General features: G+C 47.1%; 1 protein-coding gene across 2 annotated transcripts in view; it reads left to right on the forward strand.

The window, feature by feature from the left end:
• The window catches only part of LOC140476847 (laminin subunit alpha-3-like), a 364,783-nt gene that overhangs the window by 142,971 nt on the left and 205,690 nt on the right, over nucleotides 1-16,122 (forward strand). For both annotated transcript variants that reach the window (XM_072569677.1, XM_072569678.1), the window contains exons 19-21: nucleotides 303-355; nucleotides 461-566; nucleotides 11,905-12,004. In XM_072569677.1, coding sequence (XP_072425778.1) covers nucleotides 303-355; nucleotides 461-566; nucleotides 11,905-12,004 — 259 coding nt within the window. The remainder of the gene's footprint in view (nucleotides 1-302; nucleotides 356-460; nucleotides 567-11,904; nucleotides 12,005-16,122) is intronic.

Consider the following 16,122-nt stretch of genomic DNA (forward strand, 5'->3'; position numbering starts at 1 on the left):
GATACATTTCAATGATCATTAATTGATATCAGTACTTTCAATTTGATTGATGTGGAATAATACTCATTGATACTTCTTATGGAACTAAGAATGAAATAGGTGCCAATTTAGGACTGAGATGAGGAGGAATTTCTCCTCTCAGATTGGGTGAACCGGACAGCTCTTTCAAAGCTCACTGGAGCAATGGGCCAAATAGCCTCACCCCGAATTGTATCATTCTTCTACATTATGTTATCATTTCTAACTGGGAACTGATGTAGATCTGAAATAAGCTGATCCTAGCAATATTTTTGATATTGCAGAATGTCGCTGTAATGTGATTGGCACAATTAGTGGGATTGGAGAATGCAATCAGGTGAGCATACAGAAGAAATTGCAGGATTTGCAAAACAATGACCAGCATCTGCTTTTGCACAGGGAGGTTTTGTTTTGATTTTTACCTATGACTTTAATGTTTCAGGATGATGGCCATTGCTACTGTAAATCTAATGTATGTGATGAGCTTTGTGATTGGTGCAAGGAAGGACACTATGCTTTAGAAGAGAGACACTATTTTGGTTGTCAAGGTAAGTCCAAATATTAAGGTGAAACAAGTCACCACTCTCTGAACTTGGGGCAAATCCCCTTTCCTTCATTTTCATGGGATCAATATCCTGGAATTCCCCTACCTAAGAGCACTGTGGGTCACCTTAAATATTGCAGCGTTTCAAACAAAGAGCCTGCCATTTACAGGACAGCAGAGATTGATGGGAGAAAATGAGGAGTGCAGATGCTGGAGATCAGAGTTGAGAGTGTGGTGCTGATAAAGCACAGCAGCTCAGGCGGCATCCAAGGAGCAGGAGAATCAATGTTTCAGGCATGAGCTCTTCATCAGGACAGAGGGGGTGGCCCAAGGGGGCTGAGAGATAAATGGGAGGGAGGGAGGAGGGGCTGGGGAGAAGGTAGGTGGAAATGGAATAGCTAGATGAAAGTGGGGGTGAAGGTGATAGGTCAGGGAGAAGGGTGGAGTGGATAGGTGGGAAGGAAGATGGACAGGTAGGACAGTTCAAGGAGGGTGGAGCCGAGTTGGAAAGTTGGATCTGGGATAAGGTGGGGGGAGGGGAAATGAGGAAACTGGTGAAATCGACATTAATCCCATGTGGTTGGAGGGTCCCAAGGTGGAAGATGAGGCTTTCTTCCTCTAGACGTTGGGTGGTTGGAGTTTGGCAATGGACGAGGCCAAGGACTTGCATGTCCTTGGCGGAATGGGAGGTGGAGTTGATGTGGTCAGCCACAGGGTGGTGGGGTTGGTTAGTGCGTGTATCCCAGAGATGATTTCTGAAACGTACCGCAAATTGGCGTCCTGTCTCCCCGATGTACAGCAGATCACATCGAGAGCAATGGACACAGTAGATGACATGTGTGTGGAAGGATCCTTTGGGGCCTTGGACGGAGGTGAGGGGTGTAGTTTTGGCACTTTTTGCAGTGGCAGGGAAAGGTGCCGGAAGTTGGTTGGTGAGGACTGTGGACCTAACAAGGGAGTTGTGGGGGAAATGGTCTCTGCGGAACCTCCATAGGGGTGGGGAGGGAAAAAATCCCCGGTGTTGGAGTCTGTTTGTAGGTGGCGGAAATGCATTGTATCTAGAGGTTGGTGGGGTGGAAGGTGAGGACTGACGGTTTCTGTCCTTGTTGCAGTTGGAGGGGTGGGGTTCAAGGGCAGAGGTACGGGAAGTGGAGGAGGTACACTGGACAGCATAGTTGGCCATGTGGGAGGGGAAATTGTGGTCCTTGAAGGAGGAGGCCATCTGAGATGTTCTATGGTGGAATTGGTCCTCCTGAGAGCAGATGCGACGGAGGCAGAGGAACTTTGAGTAAGGGATAGTGATAATAGAGCATGTAGGTTTCAAGGGAGATGGGGAAGATTTTAAAATGTGTGAGGAAAGAATTTTATACAGAAAGTGGTAGGTGTCTGGAATGAACTGTCAGGGGAGGTGGTAGGAGCAATAGCAAAGTTTAAGAGGAAAGTTTAGGCAGCCACATATGTAGGCTGAGGTACAGACCATGTGCAGGCAGATGGAATTAGTTTGGAATCATGGTTGGCATAGACATGGTGGGCTGAAGGCCCTGTTCCTGTGCTTTACTGTTCTATGTTTTATGATGCTGATGAAGCTAAGGCTGTATTATAATGAGGCAGACTGGCCCGAGAGAACTTGACACTGACTAAGTGGGAGGCCAAGTTATTTTACATTAACATATGTAGATACTCTATGCTATGAAACTATTTGGTGCAGAAGCATTCTTGCCCTCAAGGGTTTTTCTTAACTTCAAAAAACTACAGAACTACAGATGTAGAAAATTGTCTATGCCTCGTTTTCCCACCAAAGTACACAACCTCACACTTTCCCACATTGTATTCCATCTGTCGTTTCTTTGCCCACTCTCCTAGCCTGTCCAAGTCCTTCTGCAAGCTCCCTGCTTCCTCGACATTACTTGTCCTCCGCCTGTCGTTGTACCATCTGCATTTTGGCAAAAATGTCCTCAGTTCCTTTGTCCAAATCATTAATATATCAAGGTCATCTACAAGGAAAATATAAATATATATATACATATTTACCTGTGTTATGCTCCCCTTGGTCAATGTGGGAGCTCAGGGACACAGTTGATGTCCCTGGCTCCTTCATGTGCAGGAAGTGTGTCCAATTGCAGCTCTTGTTAGACTGAATGACAGCTCTGGAGCTGCAGATGGACTCACTTTGGAGCATATGTAATGCTGAGTTGGGTTGTGAATAGCACGTGTAACACGTTGGTCACACCGCAGATTAGGATTGCTGAGGGAGAAAGGGAATAGGTGACCAAAAGGCAGAGAAAAAGCAGGAATGCACTGCAGGTGTCCCCTGTGGTCATCTCCCTCCAAAATAGGTGGACTGTTTTGTACTGTTAAGGAGATGGCTCACCAGGGGAAGGCAACAATAGCCAGGTTCATGGCACCATGACTGGCTCTGCTGTACAGAAGGGCAGGAAACAGAGTGGAAGGGCTATAGTCATAGGGGATTCAATTGTAAGGGGAGTAGATAGGTGGTTCTGTGGTCGGAAACGAGACTCCTGAATGGTAAGTTGCCTCCCAGGTGCACAGGTCAGGGATGTCCCAGATCCGCTGCAGAAAATTCTCCACGGAGAGGGTGACCATCCAGTTGTCTTGGTGTACATAGGTACCAATGATATCGGTAAAAAAATGGGATGAGGTCCTACACGAAGACTTTAGGGAGTTAGAAACCAAGTTTAAAAAGTAGGATCTCAGAGGTAGTAATCTTAGGATTGCTACTCGTGCCGTGTGCTAGTCAGACTGGGAATGATAGAATATTCAGGATGAATGCATGGCTTGAGAGATGGTGCAGGAGGGAGGGGTTCAGGTTTTTGGGACATTGGGATCAGTTCTGGGGGAGGTGGGACAACTACAAATGAGATGGTCTTCAACTGGGCCAGACTGGAACCAATGTCCTTGGGGGTGCTTTTGCTAATGCTGTTGGGGAGGGTCTAAACTAATGTGGCAGGGAGATGGGAACCAAATGAGGAGGTTAGTGGACAGTAAGGAGGCAGTAACTAAAGCCTGTAAGGAGCTAGATTGTGAAATCAGCGTGACGAAGGGGAAGAGTAGGCAGGGAGTGGAGAATAAAGGCAGAGGGACTGGTGGTCTGAGGTCCATTTGTTTTCATGCAAGAAGTGTAGTAGTTAAGGCAGATGAACTCAAGGCCTGGATTAGTACCTGGGAGTATAATGTTATTGCTCTTACTGAGACTTGGTTGAGGGAAGGACATGATTGGCAACTAAATATCCCAGGATATTGATGCTTCAGGCGGGATAGAGAGGGAGGTAAAAGGAGTGGAGGAGTTGCATTACTGGTCAGAGAGGCTATCACCACTGTGCTGAAGGAGGGCACTATGGAAGACTTGAGCACTGAGGCAATACGGGCAAAGCTTAGAAATACGAAGGGTGTGGTAACAATGCTGGGATTGTACTATAGGCCTCCCAACAGTGAACATGAGAGAGAGGTACATATACGTAGTGGGATCACAGAAAGATGTAGGAGCAACAGGGTGGTGGTGATAGGAGATTTTGATTTTCCCAATACAGGGGAACCTCGATTCTCCGAACAAGATGGGCGGGCACTATTTCGTTCGGATCATCGTTTATTCGGTGATTCGATTAAATGCCTTTCCTCAGGCATTTTAAAAAATCTGCTCCATGTTCAGGAGACTGAAGCAGCACACAGCGTGTGAGGCCCCACCCCCAAATCCACCCTCACCCCCCCAAACCCATCCAACTCCACCCTCCGCCCCCGCAACCCTCTCCAACTCCACCCTCTGCCTGCCCCCAACCCCATCCAACTCCGCCCTCTACCTGTCCCCCAATCCCCAACACCATCCAACACCGCCCTGCCCCCAAACATTGCCCAACTCCATCCTCCGCCCCAACCATGTCCAGCTCCACCTCCACCCCCCAACCCCATCCAACACTGTCCCCTGCCCACTCGCCCAACCCCGTCCAACTCCCTCTGCCTGCCCCAACCCCCAAAACTGTCCAACACCGCCCCCAATTCCATCCAACACCGCAGCCATTCCCCCAATCCCCAAAACTGTCTGACACTACCCCCAACCCCATCCAACTCCGCCCCTGCCCACCCCAATCCCATCCAACTCCGCCCACCACCTGCCCCAACCCTGTCCAACTCCGCTCCCAACCCTGTCCAACTCCGCCCCAACCCCATCCAACTCCGCCCCTGCCCACCCCAGCCCTGTCCAACTCCACCCCCCACCCGCTCCCCAACCCCCAACACCGTCCAACACCGCCCCCAAACCCCAACCCCATTCAACTCCACTCCCTGCCCGCACCCCAACCCCCAAAACCATCCAATACTGCCCCCAACCCAATCCAACTCCTCCCCTGCCCGCCCCCAACCGTGTCCAACTCTGCCCCCCGCCCACACCCCAACCCCCAAAACCGTCCAACATCGCCCCCAACCCCCAACCCCGTTCAACTCCGCCCCTGCCACCACCCTCTCTCCGGGGCAGCCCGACTGGACACCAATAACAAGCTGCTGCTGCTACTGCTGCTGTCTTTGTGGAGTGAGTCTCCAAATAGCACACACAGCCACACACACAATGTTTTGCTGCAACCTTTTGATAGGTTCCATGTTTAAGCTGTACAGGACAATGTTGGAGAGATTATCTGGGGAAGTGAGGTTAGGTACACCTCTCTGTAGAACTTCAGGGAAAGTGTAGGGGAGAGAGAGAGGGCAGGAGATCAGTCATTTGGAGACGGTGCCTGTTTAATCACTAAATAAAAGATGTGATCAGTGTTGGAAACATGTCTTTATTGTAATGTTTCTGTCGGGGCATCAAGATCACCTTCGAGTAATCCGATTTTCGGATAATTGGTATTCGGATAATCAAGGTGACTCTGTATTGATGGGATTCGCTTAATGTTAGAGGTCTGGATGGAGCAGAATTTGTAAGGAGCATCCAGGAAGGTCTTCTAGAGCAGTATGTAAGTAGCCCAACTCAGGAAGGAGCCATACTGAACCTGATGTTGGCAAATGGGCCCGGCTTGGTGGTTGAAGTTGCAGTGAGGGATTACTTTGGGAATAGTGATCACAATTCCATAAGTTTTAGAATACTCATGGACAAAGGAAGAGTGCTAAATTGGATGAAGGCTAACTTGTGGGCGGCACAGTGGCACAGTGGTTAGCACTGCTGCCTCACAGCGCCAGAGACCTAGGTTCAATTCACGCCTCGGGCAACTGTCCGTATGGAGTTTGCACATTCTCCCTGTGTCTGCGTGGGTTTCCTCCGGGTGCTCTGGTTTCCTCCCACAGTCCAAAGATGTGCAGGTTAGGTGAATTAGCCATGCTAAATTGCCTGTAGTGTTAGGTGAAGGGGTAAATGTAGGGGAATGGGTCTGGGTGGGTTGCTGTTCGGAGGGTCGGTGTGGACTTGTTGGGCCGAAGGGCCTGTTTCCCCACTGTAAGAAATCTAATCTAATCTATATCAAAATTCAGCAGGACCTGTGGAATATAGATTGGAGCAGCTGTTTGAAGGGAAATCCACCTTTGATATGTGGGAGGCTTTTAAGAGAGGTTGATTAGAGTTCAGGAGAGATATGTTCCTGTGAAAATGAAGGATAGAAATGGCAGAATTAGGGAAGCATGAATGATAAGTGAAATCGTGAGACTAGAAAAAGGATGTGTACATAAATTCCAGGCGACTGAAGACAAGACAAAGCTTTGGAAGAATATCGGGAATATAGGACGTATCTGAAATGAGGAATTATGAGATCTAAAAGGGGTCAGGAGATATCCTTAGTGAGTATGGTTAAGGAAAACCCCAAAGCTTTTATATAAGGAGAAAGAGGGTATTGAGAGAAAGGACAAAGGAGAAAAGATATACATGGAGTCATTTGGAATACCCATTTGAAAGAAAATACGCTTATCAGTGATAGGCAGAATGGTTTTGTGCAGGAAGGTCATGTCTTACAAACCTAATAGAATTCTTTGAAGATGTGACAAAGTTGATTGATGAGGGAAGGGATGTAGATGTCATATACATGAACTTTAGTAAGGCTTTTGATAAGGTTCCCATGGTAGGCTGATGAAGAAGAAGTCGCATGGGGTCCAGGGTGTTCTAGCTAGATGGAGAGAGAACTGGTTGGGCAACAAGAGACAGAGAGTAGTAGTGGAAGGGAGCTTCTCAAAATGGAGACCTGTGACCAGTGCTGTCCCAAAGGGATCCATGCTGGGACGATTGTCATTTGTGATAAACATAAATGGTGTAGGTTACCTCATTAGCAAGTTTGCAGATGACACTAAGATTGGTGGAGTAGCAGATAATGAAGGGGACTGTCAGATAATACAGCAGAATATAGATAGATTGGAGAAGTTGGGCAGAGAAATTGGAGAGGGAGCTCAATCTGGACAAATGCGAGGTGATGCATTTTGAAAGATGCAATTCCAGTGTGAACTATAAAGTAAATGGAAAAGTCCTGGGGAAAATTGATATACAGAGAGACCTGGGTGTTCAGGTCCATTGTTCCCTGAGGGTAGCGATGCAAGTCAGTAAAGTGGTCAAGAAAGCACACGCCATACTTTCCTTCATCGAACAGGGTATTGAGTACAACAGTTGGCAGGTCATGTTACAGTTGTATGGGATTTTGGTTTGGCCACATTTGGAATACTGGTCCTGGTCACCACATTACCAAAAGGATGTGGATGCTTTGGAGAGGGTGCAGAGGAGATTCACCAGGATGTTGCCTAGTATGGAGGGTGCTAACTATGAGGAGAAGTTGAGTAGATTAGGATTATTTTCATTGGAAAGAAGGAGGTTGAGGGGGGACCTGATTGAGGCCCACAAAATCATGAGAAGTGTAGACAGGGTGGATAGCAAGGAACTTTTTCCCAGAATGGAGACCTCGATTACTATCCTGAGAAGGACCCCTTTATACCCACTCTCTGCTTTCTGACAGACAGCCAAGCTTCTATCCATGCTATCACCTTGCCTCTAATACCATGGGCTCTTACCTTATTCAGCAGCATCCTGTGGCACATTGTCAAAGGCCTTCTTGAAGCCCAAATGGATAACATCCATTGGCTCTCCTCGGTCTAACCTGCTCGTTACTTCCTCAAAGAGTTGTAGCAGATTTGTCAGGCGTGACCTCCCCTGATGAAACCATGCTGACTTTGCCTTTTTGCTTGTTACCATACTTCCAAATATTCAGAAATCTTATCCTTGACAATGGATTCCAGGATCTTACCCATGACCAAGACTAATCAGTCTGTAATTTTCCGTCTTTTGCCTTACTTCCTTTTTAAACAGAGGTGTCATGTTAGCGATTTTCCAGTCTTCTGGGACCTTCCCGGATTCTAGCAATTCTTAAAAGATCACCACTATTTCCTCCACTATCTCTTCAGCTATCTCCCTTAGAACTTTGGGCTGTAGTCTATCTGGTCGAGGTGATTTATTCATCTTCAGGCCATTCAGTTTTTCAGTTCCCCTTGGTGATGGCTACCATACTCAGCTCTGCTCCCTCACTCTGTTAAATTTTTGGGCTATTACTCGTGTCTTCCACTGTGAAGACTGATGCAAAGTAATTACTCAGTTCCTCAGCCATTTCTTTGTTCCCCTTTACTATCGCTCCAGCATCATTTTCCAGCAGCTCAATGTCCACTTTCGCCTCTCTTTTGCCCTTTATATATCTCAAGAAACTCTTACAGTCTTCCTTTATATTGGTGGATAGCTTACCCTCATATTTAATCTTTTTGCTCCTTATTTCTTTTTTTTTGTTACCTTCTGTTGATCTTTGTAAGCTTCCTAATCCTCTGGTTTCCCACTGCCCTTCACATTATATGCTTTCTCTTTTGCTTTTGCTGATGTCCCTAGTCAGCCATAGTTGCCTCATCCTCCTTGTACAATGATAAATCTCTGCAGTGTCTCCTGAATTACTCCCAGAAACTCCTGCCATTGCTGTTCCACTGTCTTTCCTGCTAGGCTCCTCTGCCAGTCAATTCTACCCAGCTCCTCTCTCATGCCTCCGTAGTTTCTTTTATTCAGCTGTAACACTGTTATCGTTGATTCTATCTTCTCCTTCTCAAATTGCATAGTAAATTCAATCATATTATGATCACTGCCTCTGAAGAGTTCCTTCACCTTAAGCCCCCGTATCAAGTCTGCCTCATTGCACAACACTAAATCCAGTATTGCTTGTTCCCTCGTGGGCCCCGCCATAAGCTGCTCCAAAAAGCCATCTGGGAGACATTTCACAATTTCCTTTTTTCGCATTCCATTACTAAGCTGATTTTCAAAGTCTATCTGCATATTGAAATCCCCCATGATCACTGTAACTTTGCATTTCCTACATGTCTTGTCTATCTCCTGGTGTATTTCCTAACTACTGTTTGGAGGCCTGTACATACCTCCGACTATGGTTTTTTTTTTTATCTTTGCAGTTCCTCAATTCCACCCAGACAGATTCTATGCCATCTGACCCTACTTAGTTTCTTACTATTGATTTAATTTCACATTTTACTAATAAGGCAATCCCACCCCCATGCCACCCTGCCTACCTTACCAAATAAAGTTACAGTACTTTGAGCAATAAATGCTGGCTAACCAGTGATGCACACATCCCACGAGTGAATTTAAAAAGTGGCAGACATTGTTTGCATATGAGACATCTGATGGAGATGACTGCCATCTAATCTGATGTGTGACAGTCCTCTTCAGTGTTGAAAAGTGTGGCACTGGAAAAGCACAGTGGGAAAGGCATTCTCTGAGGAGCAGGAGAATCGATGTTTCAGGCATAAGCTCTTCATCAGGAATGTGGGGGGCACGGTGAAGGAGGCTGAAAGATAAATTGAGGCTGGGGTGGGGCTGAGTGTAAGGTATCTGGGAAGGCGATAGTTAGTTGCAGCTTGAGGGCTGATGGTAATAGGTTAGAGTGGAGGGTGAAGTGAATAGATGGGAAGCAAGATGGACAGGTGTGACAGTTCGAGAGGGTGGTGCCAAGTTGGAGGGTTGGATCTGGGGTGAAGTGGGGGAAGGGAAAATGAGGAAACTGGTGAAATCCAAATTGATCCTCTATGGTTGGAGGGTTCCAAGGTGAAAGATGAGTGCTCTTCCTCCAGGCGTCGAGTGGCTAGGATTTGGTGGTGGAGGTGACCCAGGACTTGCATGACCTTGGCGGAGTGGGAGGGGGAGTTGAAGTGTATGGCCACAGGGTGGTGGGGTTGTTTGGTGCATGTGTCCCAGGGCTGTTCCCTGAAGCATTCTTTGAGTTGGCGTCATGTCTCCCCAATATAGAGGAGACCACATTGAAAGCAACGGAGACAGTAGATGAGGTGTTTGGTTGTGCAGGAAAATCTCTGCTGGATGATGAAGGATCCTTTGGGGCCTTGGACAGAGGTGAGGGAGGGGGGGGGGGGTGGTGGGGGGCTGGTATGGGTGGCGGCAAGGGAAGGTGCCAGGAGTGGAGGATGGGTTGGTGGGGAGAGTGGATCTAACAAAGGAGTTGCAGAGGGAGTGGTCTCTGTGGAATGCTGATATGGGTGGGGAGGGAAATATATCTCTAGTGGTGGGGTCTGACTGTAGGTGGTGGAAATGGCATACGATGATGATGCACTATATCAAGAGACTGGTGGGGTAGGAGATGAGGATGGGGTAGGGGGTGCAGGGGTCTATCCTTGTTGTAGTTGGAGTGGTGGTGTTCAAGGGTGGAGGTGTGGAAAGTGGGAGCTGGAGGGTATTGTTGTATTCCTTGCCGCTGCAAGAGGTGTAAAGCCTGTGCCCACACCTCCCCCCGACCTCCATCCAAAGCCAAAAAATTCTTCCACATCTGGCAGAAATTTTCTTGCATACCCAAAACCTCATCCATTGTTCTGAATGTGGCCTCGTCTACATTGGAGAGACAGGGTGCAACTCAGGGTGCATTTCAGGAACTTCCTGGGACGCACACACCAAGCAACCCCAGGGCCCGACGCTGATCACTTCAACTCCCCCTCCCACTTTGCCAAGGACATAGAAGTCCTGGGCCTCCTCCACCGCCAAATCCTAGCCACCTGACGCCTGGAGGATAAACACTTCATCTTCTGCCTTGAGACCATCCAACCACATGGCAACAACATCAATTTGACTAGTTTCCAAACCCAACCCTCCAACTTGGCACCGTCCTCTTGAACGTCTCAGCAGCCCATCTTGCTTCCCACCTCTCTGCTCACCCTCTGTTCTCACCTATCACCATCAATCCCCACCTACATCTACCAATCGCCTTCCCAGCTACCTTCCCCCAGCCCCACCCTCTCCCTTAGATTAGATTAGATTAGATTACTTAGTGTGGAAACAGGCCCTTCGGCCCAACAAATCCACCTCGGCCCACCGAAGCGCAACCCACCCAGACCCATTCCCCTACATTTACCCCTTCACCTAGCATGGCCAATTCACCTAACCTGCACATCTTTTGGACTGTGGGAGGAAACCGGAGCACCCGGAGGAAACCCACGCTGACACGGGGAGAATGTACAAACTCCACACAGTCAGTCATCTGAGGCGGGAATTGAACCCGGGTCTCTGGTGCTGTGAGGCAGCAGTGCTAACCACTGTGCCACAGTGCCACCCACACTGTGCCACCTTGGTGCCCACACTGTGCCCCCTTCCTGCCTCTGCATTCCTGATGAAGGGCTTATGCCCAAAATGTTACTCTCCTGCTCCTTGAATGCTGTCTGACCTGTTGTGCTTTACCAGCACCACATTTTTCGACTCTAGTCTCTAGCATCTGCAATCCTCACTTTCTCCTCGTCCTCTGCAGTGATTTGTTTGTAATGCTAACTCACACTCAGAGGGACATGAAGCATTGAATGGACAGTGGTACATACACTGGGGAAGTGCAGCAGATCATTCACCCTGTTACAGCCCTGGAGCCAGGTTCTCTTGAGCTTCTCCAAAGTTGCTTCTGCACATGGACTACTTTTGTCACTTGGGGTGACCTCTTGTTGTTTCCCATCTCTCCAGAACAGCCTGAAGGGGAACCTCTAGGGAGTTATTGCTAGGGTATGATATCACTTTTTTTCTGAATCTCTATTATCTCCAGGAATGGGGGTAGTAGATGGGAGCATTGTTGATGAGCAGAGATTGTGTGATGTACCTTGTACAGAGTGATGTGCTGTTTGAATGCCTTTTAATTATAGTGCCAAGAAATTGGAGAACAGAAAGTCCTAAGAGGAAGTATCTGTTACTTTTAGGCTTGTCCCCATTCTGTCTACAGTGCAACCTAACCTGATCGATGCTTCTTGCAATTTCTGTTTTTATTTCAGCTTTGAACTTACATGATTAGTAGTTGCTTGAAATGATAATTTCTTACTCATTTCTCTCATTCTACTGACAGGCTGCCAGTGTGACATTGGAGGTTCTACTAATCTAACATGCAATATATTGTCAGGGACCTGCCAATGCAGACCAAATGTGGAGGGGCGTACTTGCAACGAGTAAGACTCCAGTACACTGTACTCTATACTCTGTATGTCATTTTTTTGTGTGGGAATAACATCAAAAATGCGGATCCTTTTTCCCATTGGCCAAATTCACTTTGTCAGTTGCCTTTGTAAGGTTCATCTCCCGTTGATGGTGAAAATTAGTTAATTTTTTAAAGAAGAAACAGAGCCTGTAATTGAGCCTTAAAAATAAAACTGTGGCCAGGCATTTTCCCAGTATGTGCTGATGTTTCTGAAACTCTGATTCCACAATATGCATCTTAATTACTCAGTTTGTCTCAGACAGAAAGAGCTGTGCCTACTTAATAGTTCACATTTCTGAACGCTAATGTAAAAATGGATATTACCATAGTGGTAATGTCCCTGCCTCTGAGCCATGAGGCCTCAGTTCATGTCCTAGCTGCTCCAGAGGAATGTAATAACATCTCTAAACAGCTTGATTAGAAGGTACCTGTTGTAGCTCAAAGACTGATTAAGTTGTTGTGACCATTTCCAATAAACATTTTTAGAAGTATTTCATGAATCTCTGCGGCAGTTGGGACTTGAACCTGGACCTTCTGACCTAGAGGTAGGGACACTACCACTGCACTCAAGAGTCATAGAGTCATAGAGATGTGCAGCATGGAAACAGACCCTTTGGTCTAACCCATCCATGCCAACCAGATATCCCAACCCAATCTAGTCCCACCTGTCAGCACCCAGGCCATATCCCTCCAAACCCTTCCTATTCATGTACCCATCCAAATGCCTCTTAAATGTTGCAATTGTACCAGCCTGCACAACTTCCTCTGGCAGCTCATTCCATACAAGTACCACCCTCTGCTTGAAAATGTTGCCCCGTAGATCTCTTTTATATCTCTCCCCTCTCACCTTAAACCTGTGCCCTCTAGATGTAGACTCCCCAAACCCAGGGAAAAGACTATGCCTATTTACCCTATCTATGCCCTTCATAATTTGTAAACGTCTATAAGTCACCCCTCAGCGTCTGACACTCCAGGGAAAACAGCCCCAGCCTATTCGGCCTCTCCCTATAGCTCAATTCCTCCAACCCTGGCAACATCCTTGTAAATCTTTTCTGAACTCTTTCAAGTTTCACATCTTTCCGATAGGAAGGAGACCAGAATTCAAAGTTTGTGAGAAGATTTGTAGCCCGGGTGCTTGTTGTTGTGGTTCTGTTCGCCGAGCTGGGAATTTGTGTTGCAGACGTTTCGTCCCCTGTCTAGGTGACATTCTCAGTGCTTGGGAGCCTCCTGTGAAGCGCTTCTGTGATCTTTCCTCCGGCATTTGTAGTGGTTTGAATCTGCCGCTTCCGGTTGTCAGTTCCAGCTGTCCGTTGCAGTGGTCGGTATATTGGGTCCAGATCGATGTGCTTATTGATTGAATCTGTGGGTGAGTGCCGTGCCTCTAGGAATTCCCTGGCTGTTCTCTGTTTGGCTTGTCCTATAATAGTAGTCTTGTCCCAGTCGAATTCATGTTGCTTGTCATCTGCATGTGTGGCTACTAAGGATAGCTGGTCGTGTCGTTTCGTGGCTAGTTGGTGTTCATGGATGCGGATCATTAGCTGTCTTCCTGTTTGTCCTATTTAGTGTTTTGTACAGTCCTTGCATGGGATTTTGTACACTACATTGGTTTTGCTCATGCTGGGTATCGGGTCCTTCGTTCTGGTGAGTTGTTGTCTGAGAGTGGCTGTTGGTTTGTGTGCTGTTATGAGCCCTAGTGGTCGCAGTAGTCTGGCTGTCAATTTCTAGACGTAATGATACAGAGAACACCGAACGGAGAATTCACCACAAAGGTATACAGGAAAGCCACACACACAGACCAAGTCCTAAACTACGAAAGCAACCACCCCAACACACACAAACGAAGTTGCATCAAGACACTATTCAAAAGAGCCACAACACACTGCAGCACACCAGAACTGCAAAAAGAGGAAGAAGAACACCTATACAATGTATTCGCCAAAAATGGATACCCGCGCAATTTCATCAACGGATGCCTAAGGGAAAGACAACGGAACGAGGACATGCCGCAACCCAAAGGACTAGCCACACTACCATACATCAAGAGCATTTCCGAACTGACAGCCAGACTACTGCGACCACTAGGACTCATAACAGCACACAAACCAACAGCCACTCTCAGACAACAACTCACCAGAACGAAGGACGCGATACCCAGCATGAGCAAAACCAATATAGTGTACAAAATCCCATGCAAGGACTGTACAAACCACTACATAGGACAAACAGGAAGACAGCTAACGATCCACATCCATGAACACCAACTAACCACGAAACGACACGACCAGCTATCCTTAATAGCCACACACGCAGATGACAAGCAACATGAATTCAACTGGGACAAGACTACTATTATTTGACAAGCCAAACAGAGAACAGCCAGGGAATTCCTAGAGGCATGGCACTCATCCACAGATTCAATCAATAAGCACATTGATCTGGACCCAATATACCGACCACTGCAGCAGACAGCTGGAACTGACAACTGGAAGCGGCAGATTCAAACCACTATAAATGCCGGAGGAAAGATCACAGAAGCGCTTCATAGGAGGCTCCCAAGCACTGAGGATGTCACCTAGACAGGGGACGAAACGTTTGCAACACAAATTCCCAGCTCGGCGAACAGAACCACAACAAGGAGACCAGAATTGCACGGAATATTCCAACAGTGGCCTAACCAATGTCCTGTCCAGCCACAACATGACCTCCCAACTCCTGTACTCAATACTCTGACCAATAAAGGAAAGCATACCAAATGCCTTCTTCACTATCCTATCTACCTGCGATTCCACTTTCAAGGAGCTATGAACCTGCACTCCAAGGCCTCTTTGTTTAGCAACACTCCCTAGGACCTTACCATTAAGTGTATGAGTCCTGCTAACATTTGCTTTCCCAAAATGCAGCACCTCGCATTTACCTGAATTAAACTCCATCTGCCAGTTCTCAGCACATTGGCCCATCTGGTCCAGATCCTGTTGTAATCTGAGGTAACCCTCTTTGCAGTCCACTACACCTCCAATTTTGGTGTCATCTGCAAATTTACTAACTGTACCTCTTATGCTCACATCCAAATCATTTATGTAAATGACAAAACGTAGAGGAACCAGCACCGATCCTTGTGGCACTCCACTGGTCACAAGCCTCCAGTCTGAAAAACAACCCTCCATCACCACCCTCTGTCTTCTAACTTTGAGCCAGTTCTGTATCCAAATGCTTAGCTCTCCCTGTATTCCATGAGATCTAACCTTGTTAATCAGTCTCCCATGGGAACCTTGTTGAACGCCTTCCTGAAATCCATATAGATCACATCTTCCGCTCTGCCTCATCAATCCTCTTTGTTACTTCCTCAAAAAACTCAATCAAGTTTGTGAGACATGATTTCCTACGCACAAAACCATGTTGACTATCCCTAATCAGTCCTTGCCTTTCCAAGTACATATACATCCTATCCCTCAGGATTCCCTCCAACAACTTGCTCACCACCGACATCAGGCTCACTGGTCTATAGTTCCCTGGCTTGTCCTTACCACCCTTCTTAAAGAGTGACACCATGTTAGCCAACCTTCAGTCTTCCGGCACCTCACCTGTGACTATCGATGATACAAATATCTCAGCAAGAGGCCTAGCAATCACTTCTCTAGCTTCCCACAGAGTTCTCGGGTACACCTGTTCAGGTCCTGGGGACGTATCCACTTTTATGTGTTTCAGACATCCAGCACTTCCTCCTCTGTAATATGGGCATTTTGCAAGATGTCACTGTGTATTTTCCTACTGTCCATGTCTTCTGGAACAAAACTGTTGTGTCGGTAAAGAAAGCCTCCCCAGTGTTTGAAACACTGTGGTGAATATTAACACATTCTATACAAGCTGATAAAAAAAACCAACCAGCACACTGTTGCCACTTCCAGGACAAATGCCAGAGACCATACGGTGCAACTTCAGACTGGCGGTGTTTGTCCACATACTGCAATGTCTTTTAAAGACTGCACAAGTTCAAGGGATGCCAATGAATATCTGCTGAGTAACAAATTGTTCTGGGACAGCTCATGGTAAGATAAGGCCAGAATTGGACTTAATAGATGCCAAAGGGGC

Source organism: Chiloscyllium punctatum, chromosome 5, assembly GCF_047496795.1.
Source record: "Chiloscyllium punctatum isolate Juve2018m chromosome 5, sChiPun1.3, whole genome shotgun sequence".
In the NCBI taxonomy this organism is placed as follows: Eukaryota; Metazoa; Chordata; class Chondrichthyes; order Orectolobiformes; family Hemiscylliidae; genus Chiloscyllium; species Chiloscyllium punctatum.